This window comes from Myripristis murdjan, chromosome 9, assembly GCF_902150065.1.
Source record: "Myripristis murdjan chromosome 9, fMyrMur1.1, whole genome shotgun sequence".
Taxonomy (NCBI): domain Eukaryota; kingdom Metazoa; phylum Chordata; class Actinopteri; order Holocentriformes; family Holocentridae; genus Myripristis; species Myripristis murdjan.
This window is the reverse complement of record NC_043988.1, coordinates 34,203,995-34,221,474: the sequence shown is the minus strand read 5'-3', so window position 1 is coordinate 34,221,474 and position 17,480 is coordinate 34,203,995. Positions and strand designations below refer to the sequence as shown.

The window sequence follows — 17,480 nt, the reverse complement described above, 5'->3', positions numbered from 1 at the left end:
ATCCCACCAGCAGATTTTTTGCACTTGTTTTCAGAAAAACATAATTTTAACACTGAATATCAGACTAAATGTTTGTTAAAGCGACAGTTAACCCTAAAACAACATTTTACCCATAAAACATCTTGACCCTAAGACTATCTGTCACATACATAGTTTTAACCGTCAAGGTCCATGTAAAAAACATGGAATCAGTATAGTCAGAACCGAGGTGTGTAGCTCAAGATATTATGTTTGGGCTTTTTTTTTTTTTACAAACTAGTAGAATAAGTTTTTTTCCCCACTTTTTATGTCATTATAAAGTCATGAAGATGAAATGCGTCATAAACCTTACAAAGCCATAGCGTTACTACGCGCTTAAAGATGAGGGTTTTATACAGTGTGTTATAATTACATTCATACCCTTCAATTTGGGCTTGTTGGCCTTGTCTTAGGCTTCCCAGAATCCACTGGCATCGCTTGTGTAAACACGTTTCAACGGCCCAGAGGTCACAAAACTGTCAAATCATAAATATAAACCTTAAGCTGAAGGAGCTGTGAAGAGTGTGTGTGTGTGTGTGTGCATGTGTGTGTGTGTGTGTTCCTTCACCCAGCAGTGCCATAACAAAACGTGTTAAACCTAAAAGGGGATGAAAATTTCTGCAGTACGAGCAGTCTGTGTCGGGATCAGACGTCACGGTTGCTTATTAAGAAGTTGAGCCAGTGGAGCGCATCGTACACAACACACACACACACACACACACACAACACATCCACAAGTCAAAGCTGCTCTGTTAACACTGTTCAAGCTGCAGTATGTTTATGTAAAAATACACCCGTCTTATCGGCCCAAATCACAAAGTGGAGGAGTGTGTACCATCCCCACTAATTGAGGTATGCTGATTTATTATGTTTTATTTCCCCACTAAATTAAGCTCAGGTCGTATTTGGGAGAAATAAATGTTTGGATATGTCCACTTTTCAATCCACTGGGAGTTTTGAAAGCCAGAAATTTGAGCTACTAGACTCACTTGTATTGATCAACAGCACTACCCAATCCCAGCAGATATATTGTAGTGTTTTCATGCGGTGTGTAGTAAAAACCTTACTTGCCCTTAAAAAAAAAAAAAAAAAAAAAAAAAAAAAAACACAAGCACAGTAGTGAGTGGTGCTCTGTCCAGAGAAAACCGGACTCACTAATGTTAGATCGTCTGCCTCTTTTGTCACATTGGCTTCCCTTTCTTATGAGCCATCACAGCCTGAACGTGAACGTGTGCAGTTTTTTTTTTTTTTGTTCTGATGTCATGTGTTTTCTGAATATGGACGTTAAAACAAATTTCAAACGGTGACCGGAGCCACCAGCGTGTGAATTTGCTCGGTATAGCTTTGCTTTCCCAGTTCCAAGTCTAGTCGCTCTAATGACACCCATGAGGAGACCAAACCAGGCCTGTAACTCGCTCGTGTAAAAAAAAAAAAAAAAAAAAAAAAAAAGCATTCATCACTTTAACATTTGAAAGCATCATTATTATCGTCATTATTTACCAAAACACATGCTGCTGCTGCTGAGCACCCATGTTGAAGATGACATCAGGTAGTTTTTTTGGTTCCTCCCATCACTAATATTTGGTTGAATTAGACCCTCGACGCTTCCAGAGGGATCCACAGTAAATTGTGGCACCGTAAAACTAGCCTCCTTCCTATATACACACTCACCATCGATTAAAACATACACTCAACCCTGTGCTTCCACTTTAGCTCCCACTTACTTCATATTACATGCAGTAATTCTGAAACTCCCTTCAACAGGAGGCTAATGGCACATTTTGACCCTCCACTCAGAAAAAAACCCGCTTTGGTAGCTATAACCTACTAGATCAAGAGGAGTATACATGTGGCATTTATAATTAAGAATATATTAGCATATATTCTTTGAGGGCAGGTCAAACATTACCTTCAGATGAATATAAACTATAGGCCGTCAGATCTCATCATCATTCAAAAAGTGTGTTTGTTTATTCCCAAATGTTTACAGACGGCACAAAGTTGAGTAAATAGTTTGTAGCTTCAAAGCACGTCTGATAGAGCCGGACTTCAAATCAAAGCAGGAAAAAATTTATTGTCGAGGCCGTCAGCAGTTTTGCTATAGCGGATGTCACCGAATGTCACGTTTTCAATTTCGATCCGTCTGGGAGATACTGCCACTCAGAAACTCTTGGAAAACAAAGTGCTCTCTTCATCTCTCATGACACTGGAGGTGTGAAGTGGCACCGAGTCCGCCTGTGTTGTCAGTATATCACGAGGCCGCTATGATTTGAACTCCATCAATCAGCCATCAACAGTGTAGAGGCCCGGCAAATGAAATCACTCTTGAGATTTCATGGTTTTGTATTCATGTCTGAAGTGAGCAGCCTTTCTTGTCGAGGGAAATTGCCAAACAACTGAGTCCATGTACAAGAGCTCAGTCAATACGTCTTAGGTTTAAAGGATTGAGGGCATTTTCTTTACTCTGGAAGTCATTGTCTGAGATTCCCCAGCAAACATTTTGATACCGAATTGATAGAACGGCCTTGACTAACATAAAAAGCTGCGTATTTTGGTACCAGAAAGAAAGTTGAGGCAGTGTTTGTAGTGCAGAGCTTCTGCCTGTATCATTTTGTGAAATCAGGACCTAAAAGTTTTCCCCATGTCAGTTCAAAGCTGTTTTGATGTGAATTTTTAACTGCACCATAATATCATATTTTCAAAAATGTGCTTGGTGGTGTTGATGTTGAACTCCTGCTGCTGTCTGTCCAAAGCTGCTTGTATTTAATTCACACACTGATAATCTGTGGCAGCTCAGCGGCGGTTTTAGCTGGATCGAGAGGAAATAAAAGCCTTAGATCCATTTTTAATGTGTGTTAACACTTGAAAAACAACCTGTGTTTGTCAAGTCGAGGTGGACAGATACCCCTTCTCCAGCAAATTAGCTTTGGTCCTTGAACCTTTGTGCTATCTAGTGAACCAGAACCATCATTACCAAGGAAACGTCACCAGCGGCGGGCGTTGCACAAATCACAGCGGAAGTAAACAGGAGTAGCAAGATGGAAAATTGCATTGATTCCCTGCGATCTTTAGTTTTTTTTTACAGATATTAGTTTTTAGCAATTTCTCCTACATTGTTTTTCCCTCCATCTCTCTTTCCAACCTGTAGAGTATGACACGCCCTCAGATGTCATCTCGGTTCACACTTCAGGTCAACCAAAACCTGCTGGGTTTTTTTTTTTTGGTTCCAGGTGGGAACCGACTTTTCAGATTATGAGCCAATTTATTTTTGGTCAAAATGCTTCAAACGGTTCAAAATAAGGCGCGCAAACCACAGCGGAACCCGTTCCATGTTGGTAGAAAAGGGGTGTAAGACAGTTTTCCATCTACAAAATCAAACTGTTTAAGAACATAATGTGCATATTGTAGCACTGCAGGTGATCAGCTTCATCCCAGATTGCACCTTTAAGACATAAAGGGGCATTTACATCACGGCCCAGACAATCAGGCATCCAGTCCTGCTGTTGCGTATTATCAGAATCAAAAAACATCCAGTGATTTGATTTCCCAGAACAAAATTCATGATTCATGGTTCATGGCTTACATTTCCAAAACAATATATTTAAGCTTATCGGTAATCGAACAGGCTAACTCCTTTTACAGCCATGCTGCTCTGCACTCATACACTCCACACATTCAGTCCTTTTAAGGCCGTCTTCAGTGGAGCATTTGGAGGTGAAGTGCCCTGCTCAAGGCCTCCTTCCCAATATATTTACCATGTTTAGTGTATTCATTCCCATGTGTTAAATGATATCATTCAGAAAGAAGAGAAAAGCAGGTGAAATTTGAAAACATTTGATCAGATACAGATTTGTGTGAGATCAGTGTTCCTGATGTCCGGATTAAGGCCAGCTAACATCTGTACTTCATCTTCCTCAGTCCTGGACTGGAGAATGACAGACCCCAACCACCCCATGAACGCTCTGATGCGGCTGAACCAGATCCACCCCGGCCTGCAGTATCGCCTGCTGTCCCAGTCCGGCCCGGTCCACGCTCCGGTCTTCACCATGTCCGTGGAGATCCAGGGAACCACGTACCAGGCCACCGGAAACTCCAAGAGAACCGCCAAGCTGCAAGTAGCACTCAAGGTATGAACCGGGCGTGATTCGGTCATTTTTAGCCCCGCTATCTACGGCATGGAGCTCTGATAGTGATAATAGAGAGAGACGAGAGAGGGGAGGGCTCAGCACAGGTTTGCCACTTGTGTTATGTTTGACTTGCAGCCACACATCTGAACAGAGGAGGTACACGTCGATGTTGTGATGATATGACCAGCACCGTGCAACAGGATGATTGGATGCACGTCACACGCATGAATGTAGACTTGAATCCTAAACAGATGCAAGTAATAGACCTGGAACACGCCTGCAAATGGAACTGGTGGAGACGGCTGCATTAACTATTATGATAGCGTGTCTGTTGTGAGTTACATGTGTGTGACATGCGTGTAAAGAACACGGCTGAGGTGGATCTGGTAACACAAGGAGTTTGCCGTGATGTGTGGCACGCTCTCTTTTAATACAGGAGATAAATACGGTTAATCCATCATATACCCATGATGCCTCAAACACAGCATCCTCTGAAATTTGGTCTCATGCAGTTCATAGAATATATTTCGTACACCCAAAAAAAAAAAAAAAACAAGGAGGCTTTTAACCCTCTGAACCCCAAGCAGTTTTTGGGTGTTTTCTGCTCCCCTCACACAAGTGCTGCACCTCTATGGAAACAGCACAGCTGTGGCTATCACCTGAAGCCATTCAAAAATGTCTTTCACACAGTATGAAAGAGTTATAGTGCCATAAATAATAAAAAAAATAAATAAAAAAGGCAAACTGATTTTTTTTAAATAATTTATTTTACAAAAAACGAGAAACATTGGAATAAATGTACAGAACATTTTTTCAGGTGCCCACAAGTGTCACTGATCCAGGAAGAAAAAGTAGGGCTTCACATGATGTATTTCCTGAAATATTAACATTTTTCCAAATTGTATAAACTTAGGTGTTTTTACTGCCTTGTGCCCTTCCATGTTACTACTGTTGCCTACACACTGAAATTCAGTGAATTTTTGTCACGCGACTGTTGGGCTCACCTGAATCAATCAAGATGTCTCAGATCCGCTGAAGACCACAGAATTTTCTGTTTTTTGAATGATCTGGATTGAGTAAACGACTATTTTTTGGAGAATTGTTGAATGAAGCATGTATAATAAAATGATTCAAATGAAAAATCACTTTTTTAGGCTTAGTTTCGTCCTTTTTTCTACCGCTAAACGGAAGTCGAACATGTTGCATTCAGGGACCGTCGGAAAATTCAAATTCCGACGAAAAAAGCTTCCAGCTATGATAAACGGTTGAATTTTGACGATTTTTTAAAAAATACATGTCTTTCTATCCCGCCGGCGGGTTTGGGGTTCAGAGGGTTAATATCAGAATGACTTTGCTAAAGTGTTGCAGTGTCAAGCTGAGCTCTTGTGAAGCTGACCGAGCTGGTGTTCACTGTAAGGCAAGCACAACGTTTGCATAATTTAGCTGAATTCTCTCAGCTGTGAACGTCTTCCCACCTATGTAAACTAGTGTTTAGCTTCACTCCAGCCACACAGACCGCTAGCAGGGCTGTTAGACTCTTAGTGTTGTTTAGAAAAGCTCCAGAAGGTTCTAAATGTCTAAAAACACTTGTTTTGACCCGCAAGTCAGAAATCAAATCCAGTTTTCTGAGTGCAGTAAATGTAGAGGAATGTATCTTTGTGGCATTCCTGCAGAGACAAGTGCACCATGGTAAACATTACATTAAATTTAATTTATGAGGAAAGGAACAAGTACAAAAGACAGTTGACAGCTGCCGGTTCAATGCAGTGTCCAATGCGTTCTACATATTCTTGTAGCAGCACCAGTCCCTCGATGGACGCAATACATAGACAACACTACCTTAAATAGAGTGCAAGTGGACAGTGCAAGATATACAACAGACAGTATATTAAGATTAAATACATTAAGATTATCAGCCGCATATTTACATGCAGCGTTATATCGCTGTGTGCAGGCAGTGCAGTTGCAGCTGTAGAGAGAAGCTGCAAGGGTAGGAATTTGTTTTTACGACCTTTTGACCGGTTTAAATTTTATATATGCAGCTTGGCTTGGGATTAATTGTGGTGCCTTTGAATAAATAGGACCAACCCTCTCCACCCAAAAAAAAAAAAAAAAAAAAATTAAATATCACAAGAGATGTGATATTGAAATCAACTCCCTCCCTCAGTCAAATATGTATCATCTGAGTGTCGCTGACGGCAAATATTTATCCTGGAAATTGCTTTAAATGACTTGAAAATAGCCGTGGAAAAGTAAAGAAAGTTGGTGAGCAAAACCGTGAAGGAACCATGAAGGAATACTGAACGAGAGAGTCGGATGGAGCCACAGAATCAGAATCACAGAGTCTAAGAATAATGTGCTGGACATTAGACAATACATAGCACTGTACATACATACATACATCCAATATTGTACAGTATGAATAATTTTACATTCATATTGCTTTACAGAAAATGAAGGTTATAAATCAAACTGTGTAAGCCACTCCTTCTGTCTTTCAGGTCAGGTGTAGTTTTATCTGTGAATCTCAAGTCCAGAGCACACGTACAGTAAAGTAATAACTCAATATTTGCTTATCAAACTCATTAAATGTAATCAGACTGTCAGAAAGACCTCTACAGAAAAGTGAGGATGAAGATTGAGGACAAACCACTTGTTTCTCTCCTAGTTTCCCTCCCTGCAGGCTTGTATTCGCTCCAGATAGTTTGACTCTGCCTGCATGTTGAGTCCACGAGGAAAGTCGTTAAATACAACGGATATTTGAGATTGATAGCAACATGATGAGAATAAATGAAACATTAGCGGCTGGGAGGCCAAGCAGTTAAAGAGTACGACTCTCTCTCAGTCAGTTAATCCTGATATGAGCGTCAGCTAAATGCCCAAAACGCAAATGTAAAATGTAATCTGTCTGCCTAAAGGAGAACAAATGCACTTTGGGTGAGTTACTGCTCGCTGGCAGCCGCGGCGCTGAGTCTCTGGGGTTTGTGGCCGGAGGAAAAGACAGGCAGGTAATTGAAACAGAGAGATCGATGTAGTCAACATGCATGACAAAAGGACTAATAGGTAGTTGGCCGGATGGGTGGATTTATAAAATAGATACGAGAGAGATGAGCACATTATCGGGATGGCACGTTAAATGTGTCTCCACTGTGTGCTGTTGCCAGGCAGAAAGTCCCACTGTTCAGCAGATAAACGATGATGCAGTCACTTCAGGCGGCGGATGATCTAGATGTGAGAAACTGGAAAATAACCAAAAGTTGTTTGTTTTTGTTTTTTTTAAATCTGCCTTAAATAACAGAGAATCGTTTTGTGATTAGCTGTTGTTTATATTCAATAGTTGGACTTAACACACTCCTTTCACAACATCCTTCCTCACGTTCATACAGTTTCACATTCACACCTCAGAGCAGCCCATTATAACACGTTTTCTGTTGTTTGCATTAAAAATATTCCAATTATACTATATTATATTATCCTATTACATTCCTGCAGAAATATTCCTCCTTTTTTGGGATTTGAACGAGAGTGTTTCGCTCTGCATTTTAGGGAATGTCAGGAATTTAGTCAAGTCTTCAGGCATGTCTGGGAATATCAGAATGTTGCAAAGGGAGTTTATTATGATATTTTCACAGGAGTATATCACAATGTCAAATGCAACTTTATTCACACTTGGAGTAATGATGGTTTTCAGCCCAACTGTAGGGGACGCCAAAGTGTTTTTCTCAGCTGAGAAGCAACATTAATGGTACATTTTGCAATATTATGTGCACTTTCTTTTACAGTAAAATGACTCCTTGCAATGTGAGAGTCATCACTGTGGCTCCTCTCTCCACCAGAGAGTTTACTGCCTGTTGTTATTTCCCGGTTTGAGTTTTTCTAAATTTCTAGATAGATAGAAATATAGATAGATAGATAATTTATTCATCCCGCAGGAAATTCGCAGTTTTTCAGCAGTATCCACAGATTACAGATTAAGTAAATAAAAAATAAAAAATAAAGAATAAGATCTAAGTACAACAGAATACGATCTAAGTACAACAGAGTAAAATCTAAGTACAACCCAGTGTGCAAAAAGCAATGTGCAAAAAAAAAAAACGTGTGCATGGGTGTATAAAATGTGCATAGAGGTAGGTCAATGTGCAAATTTAGAAGAAATATACAGTATACACAGATGATAAATAGCAGTAAGCAATATAAACACTAGCAGTAAGCAATATAAACACAATATAAACAATAAGCAATGTAAGCAATATAAACACTAATTTCTGTCTGTATCGGGCCGAATAAGCTCTTCCTCTTCACCCCCTCGCCTCTTCAGCCTCACTCAGAGCGTATTCTGCAGATAAACATATCCAAATTTGTGATCAGTCATGCAAGTGCCTCATGAATCTGCACTGCAGACACTAACCCTGCTGACAGAAAAAAAGGTCATTCAAAGCTTGCCTTGTAGCTAAAAGTCTAGCTTCGCCACATTTTCAAATTGAGGCTCAGACACAAAGTAATTCAACTAATCCAACAGGAGTGGGAGACGTCATGAGGTTTTTCACGGAGGTTTTCATGCTGGGAAACCTGCACCTGAACGCATCCTTGTAGTCTAAGTTGTGTTGTTTCCTCGGCAGGCGCTGCAGGCTCTGGGTTTCGTGGTCGGCAGCGATGGAGACCTGGACTCTCTGAGCGCCGACGAGAGGTCGGACGGAGAGGGAAAGAACGACAGGATGTCGACCAGCTCCAGCTCCGTGGCCTCCTCCACAGACACACAGGAGGTGAGCGCCCATGTGTCAGGCTGATTTTGGCCATTTTTATGAAATATTGGATGTCAGCCAGTCACTGTTGTCTCCACAGCTACAGAAAAACAGTCTGTGAAACCTGCAGTGACATTTTCTTTGCACTTGTATGTAGTTGTTTAATTGCTGAAGTGTTTTTTTTATTTCTCACTTTTTTTCTGAAAGGCAGGAGTGTATCCCAGATTCACCCCACGGTGGTGTGGTGGATGGCTTAGCCTTTAAGAGCTGCCAACACTCAAAGAATTTCAAAGCTTTGATGTCACATGATGGTCTAAACGCTGTTTCAGAGGCTTTTCCACTATGAGAAGAATACAATTCATGATGAAGCGCTAAATACATGCAGTGTTTTGGCAGGAATATTGTCACATTTTAAGATATTGTCAGAAAAAATCTGCTATCAGCAGCCTCAGTGCAAAAATATTGGTATTGATATCAGCCTCCAAAGCTTCACTCTGTAAAACATGGTTTCATTTTTTTCCTTGTTGTCCCAGATCCGTTCCGCTGCCATCCAAAGAGCACCTTGACTTCTGTCGTGTATTTATAGCTCGACATCTCCAGAAAAGTTTGCACCAAAACACATCGTCACAGTGTCTTTTTACTCCGCAGTCAAAGATGTCTGTGGTTTTCAGCTTGAATGTGAGAAAGCTTGTAGAACAAAACGTCCTGTCCCTTCCTCGTCTGTCCTCTTCAAAGACTTGTCGAGGAGTCGCGTTGTGGTTGATTTGGAAATGTTTCAGTTGGAACTGACAAAAAAAAAATCCCTGCAAACAACAATTACGACAAAAGGTAGAAAACAGAGTGGTGGAGCTGATGCTGCTGTCGTCTCTGCTCTGACAGACACGGGAGCCTCACAGCCGACTGACTGACATGTAAAATCATAACAGATATCATGTTGAGACGGTGAGCGTGATGTGAAAAGAACAGGCCAGCCTAAATTCAGTTTTTACAACTGTTAATCAACATTATATTATAACCGTCATACAAAGTGTGAGTATGACTAAGATTGTTATAATTATATGTTCTTATTTATTTATTTCTTTGTTCCTCCTGTAGTGTGTTTTTTATGTCAGCCTGTCAGCATTACCCTGTCAGGACTACAGATGTAAACCAGCTGTTAGCTGAACCTTACACAACACATCATGTCTCATCAGGTTTTGGTGCATATTGTTGCTGTCTTAATAACAATAACAGTTTAATAAATTAAAAATGTCTCTTTTGAGGGGACTCAAAAGCCCACATGCCATTTATTGAAGTCTCCAGATCAGGTCCAAATTAATTATTAAACATTTTTTGATTTAATTATGAAATATTTATAATAAATCGGTTTGTTTTTGCTTTACAAAAGCACAAATATATGCAAAACTCATACAGAATGCAAAAAAACTTTGAGTTATGTAATGCAGGAGCGTTAGATCATTGGATTTATTCCTTGCTGAGGTTTAGTTACTGCTGCATTTTAAAATAAAACAGCCAAGATCAAGTTGTATTTTGATCTAAAATTGCTTCCCATCATAACACAGTGCACAGTTTTCTTTTCTTGGTATTTAGTTTTTCCAAATGGAAGAGCGACGAAGGATTTCAGCCTCACTGAAGAACTTGTGAAATATTAAAATTATGCACAGTAACGTTCTAGCAAGAGTCCGGTGATTTTTCTGGACTTAATTTATTTAAATGTATGTAGAGAGAGAGGGTGAGTGTGTCAGATCAAATGAATGTAATGAGTGCTAAATGTCACTGTGGCATTTTGTGTGTTCAGGTAAAAATTTCTCACTTGTACTCGTGGCATGTTGTGGAAAATCGGGCCAGAGCGATCACAGTTTTAACGTCTCGCTCTGTCGTCGCTTTCAGGCCGGAGGAGGCAGAGAACAGAAAACATCCTCGTGTCTCTGTCTGCTCCTGCCACTGACTTGGCTTTACTTCCAGCTGCGGTTGGTGTTTGAGCTGCTGTGTGTGTGTGTGTGTGTGTCTGTGTGTGTGTGTGTGTGTGTGTGTGTGTGTGCGCTGTGTTCAGTCCAGAGCTCCCGGTCCCATCCTGACGGCGGGGGGGAAGAACCCCGTCATGGAGCTGAATGAGAAACGCCGCGGCCTCAAATACGAGCTGATATCAGAGAGCGGCAGCAGCTACGACAAACGCTTCATCATCGAGGTGAGAGCGAAAACACACACAAAGCACTTGATGTTTTTTTTCCTCCGCTCTGACATTCAGAGTTCCTTATTAGCCGCTGATGAGGACGGGAGTGTGTTTGATGTTCGGCACCTCGACTCTTCCTCCGTATCAAAACATCCTCAGACTCTTCGCTCTTCAAAAGTGATAAAGACGAGGCTGAAGGACGGCGAGGCAAGCGCTCACTTTGATGTTTTAAATCAGTCTCATGAGGATAATTGGAGCCTCCTTCACACAGTGTGCTATATTTTGTGTTTCTGATATAAAGATGTGGAGTTAACTGCAGAACTCTGTCCCTGTATCTTCAGTTTTTGACAGCTCACCACGATCATTAACAGAATCTCTAAGGAAAAAACCCCGGGGCTGTAATCTCATTTATTAAAATCAAACAACCAATCAGCTCAAGGAGGCGTGGCTACTTCAGTCCAATCGTGACTCGTGCACACACACCGTGCACTGCTGCCATGCACGCTCGCCTCCCCTCCCCAGAGGAAGCAGCACGGTGTAGTTAGCATGAGCAGCGATGGCCACCATGACTGAACAGACACTCAGACTCCATCAACAGGGAAACCCAAGTCCCACCCACAGTGCTTGATTGACAGGTGATCTCAGAAACCCGTCGGTGATGAGAGCTGAGCAGCAACGATGCGGTCAGAAATGGGGATTTTTTTTTTTTTTTTACTTTTTTTTTTTTTATTTAATTTTTTTTTTCCTTTAAATACTCTCGTGATATTTGTATCATGTCATTGCTGTTATTATTGTTAGCATTATTAACATTATCATCACTACCACTATTATTATTGTGAGCTTGCAGTATAAATCAGTATATGTACGCATGAGAGGGTATGTTTTGTGTATGTACGATATAAATAAATAAAAATTATATAATAAAAAAATTTAAAAAAAAAAAAAAAAAAAAAAAAAAAAAAAAACAGAAATGAGGACCTCCCGGATTATGTCATCACCAACTCTGACCAAAGTAACCTCACTTGAAGTGAGGTTGTGATTAAAACACGTCGTGTGTTGTGTGTGACAGGTGGAGGTGGACAAGCAGGTGTTTCGAGGGACGGGACCGAATAAGAAAGTGGCCAAGGCGAGCGCTGCGCTGGCCGCTCTCAACAGCCTGTTTTCTGGCTCCAAATCTACGACCAGCAAGAAGAAACGGCCCAATCCTCCTGTGAGCACAGAAAACTCTCAAATAACACTGTAACCTGCTGTGGTTTAATGTTCAGCAATATTTAAGCTTAGGTTTGTGTGTGTGGGCTTCGTATGTGTGTTTGTTACCCAAACTGCAACATCCTGCTCCAGTAGGAGTCTAGTTAGCCTGCTGGTATTTTACCTCAGTAGAAGTGCTGGTGTGAAAATGAGCCTCAGTGTGTGATTTAAACTCAGTGAATTAAAGTCTTCCATGTAATTCTAAAGGGACAGGAGCACAGAGTTCAAATTAGAAATGACGGGAAAAAAAAAAAACACATAAAGTGCAAAACAAGCTGCTCAGTTACAGTAAATGACTCAGTGTAATTAGTCACTTCCTGACTCGCCTGTGTGTCGTCTGCAGCCGAAGCGGCCGGTGGCCTCGGTGCTGACCCTGCCCGCCCACGCCGCCAGACCTCGGGCGGTGCCGGTGATCCCCAGGGCGCCGTACATCAGTACCCCGCCCACACACGGATACATCCCCCCAGGTAGGACGGCACACCTGCCAGCCTCGACACATGCAGCTCCACGGTTACACCTCAGAACACTTAAACACATCAGAACAAGCTTGTTTTTGTTGTTTTTATCTAAATGATGAGCAAAACAAGTGGAGGGAAGGTTGTCTTGTAATGCAGAAGGTAAGAAAATTGTATTGTACTGAAGCTGATTGATGCATAAAACGGCATTTTGGAACGATGAGAGCACTGATCACGGTTTCATGCAGCAGGTTTCAAGTCAGTTCTCCTCCACAGTTGTTGTCTAACTTTATACCTTTTGCAGTTTTATTTAACTTATATTTTACCAGGAAGAGTCTCATCATTTTACAAGGGAGCCCTGGCCAAAAGGCTATCAAAGTTAGACGCTGTCAGACACAATTAAAACAAATAAAAACAATACAAACCCACGCAATAGACATACAAAACAACATGAAACAAGACAGTTAGAAATATGGAATGACACAAAATGTAGAATTGACAATGCAGAATAAAACCACTGCCACTCAAACAAGAACAGCCTGCAGACAGAAAATCACCAACTCCGACCAAAGTAAGACAGGCTCCTTTTTCCAGCCTCAGCTCTTCCAAAAGCTAAAAAAAAAAAAAAAAAAGTTGAAGATGTAAGCCGCCACTGGATCTTAGCCGTGTTCCTGAACCCATAACTGGCATTACATTTGCACCAAGTCCTCACCGTGTGCTGCCTTCTGTCCCTGCCCAAGAAGGTTTGCAAGCCTTCATGGTAAACATACATTCCAAAAAACACCAGCCATCACTGATCCAGTGATGAAAATTGGGGCTGTAATATTGTAATTTAACAGCAAAACGCTATCAGAAGTTCTGTTTGAAAAGCTCGCTCTCGTTGTGCTGTATAATCCAAGTTTCCAGTCGTATCCTGTACAAGTGCCTGTGTTTGACTGGACGAGCAGCTTGGACGGGATGAGAGGAATTTGCTGAAGTCGCTGCAGTAAAATTAGAGTAAAAATACATGTTAGGGCAGTCCTGAGCATACGACTGGACTCAGGTGTTTAGTGTTTGGGGTCAGAGGTCAAGTCATGACTGCAGCTCATAGAAATGTCATCACACTGTCATTTAGTTCTGTGTAGGTCAGTCAGTGGAATATGGATTTCACTTTTCTCTGTTTCACAAAGTTTTTCTACAGTTTGAGGCACTTTGGAGTTCACAGAGTTTCTTTCAAAATCCAACCGTTGAAGAAAAATGGCACCTCCGTTTTTTAATAGTGAATTTTTGCAGGAAAGTAAAGGTCATTATGACTTTTTAAAATAGCATCGCTGCTCACAAAAAGCAGCGTTTAGCAGAAGGAGCCATCTGAATCAGCTCTGCCGTCGGTTAACATTTTCAGATGTTCACTGATGAATTGCAGGTGCTTTTTTTTTTTTTTTTGGCAAAGTGTGTTTAGGAAACGTCTCAGCTGTTAGTGCAGGTGTGTCTGTGGCGCACAGTAATTGCCCTGTTTCCTGCAGGTTTCGGTGCTCCTTACGGCTACGGCCCTGCAGGCGCGCTGCCTGCCTACGGTAAGCCCCCGCTCTCTCAATCTGATCCATTCATTTGATTCGTCCATCGCCTCATCCCGGCCTTTGAGTTCCTTTTTTTGTTTTTCTTTGCTTTTCTTCAGGTTTTCCTTCCAGATTGCCCTCAGTAGTTGTCCCAGTCATGAGAGTCCCCACCGCATATCCCGTCACCCACCTGTACCCCTATTAGGACCTCCACCCTCCCACCACCACCCCCACCCTCCCTGCCCTTCCACCAACACCTCATCCACCTCAGAGGAAATAGTTTATTCAAAGAAAACCGCGACTTTGACCGTGTGTTCACGCCACGAGCAGCTGGCATCGGGAAACTGGACGCCACGAGTCCGTTTGTTTCTGCGACTCGAGAATTTTTCGTCAGTGCAGCCGGCTGGTGTCCCTGTTTATCGGCGCAGAGTTGAGCAGAATCGCCGTCACCGTCAAATTGTTGTTCCTGCTTTTCAGCGTGTCCCTCCTTCGACGCCCATTGGCACGGCAGCGTGGTTGCTTCCTGTGCGAACGCAGCTGGACAAACAAGCTCTTTGATCAAATAAAAACTCTTCGACTAAAAGACTGAAGTTTAACCGGGGCGACTTTGGCGTTTCTCAAGCCGCCGTGCTGCAGAGCCAGCGTGCACCGTCCCACTGAGCGTCAGCGAGCTCTGCAGCAGCCTCAACAAATACCGGACACGCAGACGAGACACCGCTGCGTATGGTTTGGTCTTGAAAAGATAATTTGATCAAAGAGCTTGATTGCCAGAGAGCTGATTTAGTCTTTTACCAATCACTCATGGATGTGAAGGTTTTTCATGGTTCATTTCTCCTGTTTTCTATGATGTTCAGTTCCTTTGGAGAGCAACTTGGTTTACAATGTTGGTTTGCACTGAGAAAACTTTTCCTTTCTTTTTTGGATATGGATTGTCCAAGGCTACTCTGTTGTGGAGGTATGAGCCATTTTTTGTGTTTAGCTGAAAATAAATTCTTTTGAGAATGATTTTATTTTGACCTCTGTTTGTAGGAAATATTCTTTTGAAATAAATGAATATTTTTTTGTCAACAGCTGAGTAATTTGTGGTTTATATATATATATATATATATATGTAAAAAAAAAAATCAGTTTTCATTTTAGACCTTTTGTGCTTCTTATGCTTTTTCTCTGCACTTTTATCCAATTAGGATGAATTCACTTTCTTTCAAAAATGAGTTATGTTTTGCCAACTATAACTTGTAAGAAGCAAATAATGCATTGGATTGCTTTAAGCTGCTGGATAAATTGGCCAAAACATGTATAACATGAAGTTAAGAGTTATTTCAACATGAATGTCAAAAAAAAACAAAAACGTTTGTGTCCTCAGTCTTGAGTAATCCAACCAATCACCTGTTCAATCCAAATTACCTGCCATCACATTCATTTCCCACCAACCGCAATGATTTACAATTACATCGTTTTTGTTATATCATTAATGTAACAAATTACTCCCCAGCCTCGTCCATTGATGTATGGTGATTTATGATCCCACTTCCTGAGCTGATTACATTGAAAGTAAATTAACCCCGACGCTGACCCACAACTCCAGCCATCCGAAACACATCAAAACCCTCATCTGTTCGCCTGCGTGTCCACCGGGGAGCCGCCGTCCCGTCAGCGTGTCGCCGCTGAAAGCTTAGCGTGTTTTTTGGTAAAGCTGCACGAGGCAACGTCACACGTTGGCGGCCCCAGGCGGCATCAACAGCATTGACGAGAAAGGAAAAAAAAAAAAAAAAAAAGTTGAACTTGAAGGTTGCATCAGTACACAGCTTGCTGCTGCTCAGAAGACACTTTATATTTATTTAAATAGGCAAAGCAAGGTTATTGCTGCCCCATAGCACAGAGTCAGCATAACCACATCTGCAGGTTGTTGATCAATACCACCGAATCAAGCTCCTGAGATTTCAGCCTTTCAGAACTCAATTTCCAGCCCGCATGCTCTGTTTTGGAAGAATTTGAGGATGAAACTACAAGCAAACAATCAGCACTGAAAGACATAAGAGCTGCAAAAAAACTAAAAATAATGCCTGTTCTCAAGAAAAAAAAAAAAAAAAAAAAAAAAGCAAATGCTGAAGCAGTATTCAGCACAGCGATGTACCTGCAGCTCCATCAGATGTTTCTGTTGGATTTGTGCTGCGGTTCGCTGGCGTACTTCCATCTGTTGTGATAATATGAAGAAACCAGTGTATGGGAAGATCACTGTCATTACCTGTGTTTACATGAGCTATGTTTACATGGACTCGAATATTCCACTGATAATCAGAATAACAGTCCAGTCAGAATAAAAATGACTCATATGACCACTTCAATCAGAAGAGACCGGCCCGATCGCAAGGAATTTTCAATCGGGTTAAACAGGAAAATATCAGTGTCTAATAATTATGTAAACTCTTAATCTGCTGGTTTCTCTCTGGTTGGAATAAATCTGCTCTTTCTGCTCATGTTTGTCCCACGTGGGGGAACATCAGGGGACGGGATGAGTTTCCAGGAGGGACAGAAACACAACCGGGCTGTGGTTGTTGCAAAGATCGGTGGTGGAAAGGTTGGAAACGGCGAGTCGTTTAAACAAGTTGTCAGAAAAGACAAACAAAGCCGTCAATCAAAAAGCTGCTGGGGAAGTTTGAAGGCTTCCTGTTACAAGAATAAAAGTCCAAACCAGCAGCCAGCCAGGTTTCATTTTTTACAGTCTGATGGATGACCTGGTGGGGGCGCCACCAGTAACCAACATGACTTAGCCTGGATTATATTTACATTAGATTTTGAGGACGTGTGTGCGTTTGGACCGCAGGAACCAGGGTCAAAATGCAGTTCAGGGGGCTTTTTGTTTACTCCAGAAAAAGTCCCAACTCGGACGAGGGGAAGGATATTTCTCTTTGTTAGATAACATTAAAAGTAAAGTGAGGCTTTGCTGTCGGCTCCTCGACTCAGTTTCAAAAAACATGAGTCAAAAGACGAGAGAGCCAGTGAACGAGAGGAATAAAACATTATTTTCAGATTATTTTACAGCGGTTACGTTCTCAAGCTCAGATTAATAACCATCAAACACTCAACAGATGATTTACTGTGGAGACAGACGCTCTTAGTTTCATTTTCCTCATCTGCATTTCTACTCATTCTCTCCCTCTCTCACACACACACACACA

The 17,480-nt window shown here is 41.6% G+C and overlaps 1 protein-coding gene across 1 annotated transcript in view; it reads left to right on the top strand.

Annotated features, from left to right (window-relative positions):
• Nucleotides 1-15,363, top strand: part of LOC115364805 (spermatid perinuclear RNA-binding protein-like) — a 65,257-nt gene extending 49,894 nt beyond the window's left edge. The window contains exons 12-18 of the mRNA XM_030059409.1: nt 3,937-4,145; nt 8,765-8,908; nt 10,941-11,075; nt 12,130-12,270; nt 12,652-12,775; nt 14,266-14,316; nt 14,418-15,363. Of these exons, the coding sequence (XP_029915269.1) occupies nt 3,937-4,145; nt 8,765-8,908; nt 10,941-11,075; nt 12,130-12,270; nt 12,652-12,775; nt 14,266-14,316; nt 14,418-14,503 (890 nt within the window). The 3' untranslated portion in view covers nt 14,504-15,363. The remainder of the gene's footprint in view (nt 1-3,936; nt 4,146-8,764; nt 8,909-10,940; nt 11,076-12,129; nt 12,271-12,651; nt 12,776-14,265; nt 14,317-14,417) is intronic.
• The last annotated feature ends 2,117 nt before the right edge of the window (nt 15,364-17,480 follow it).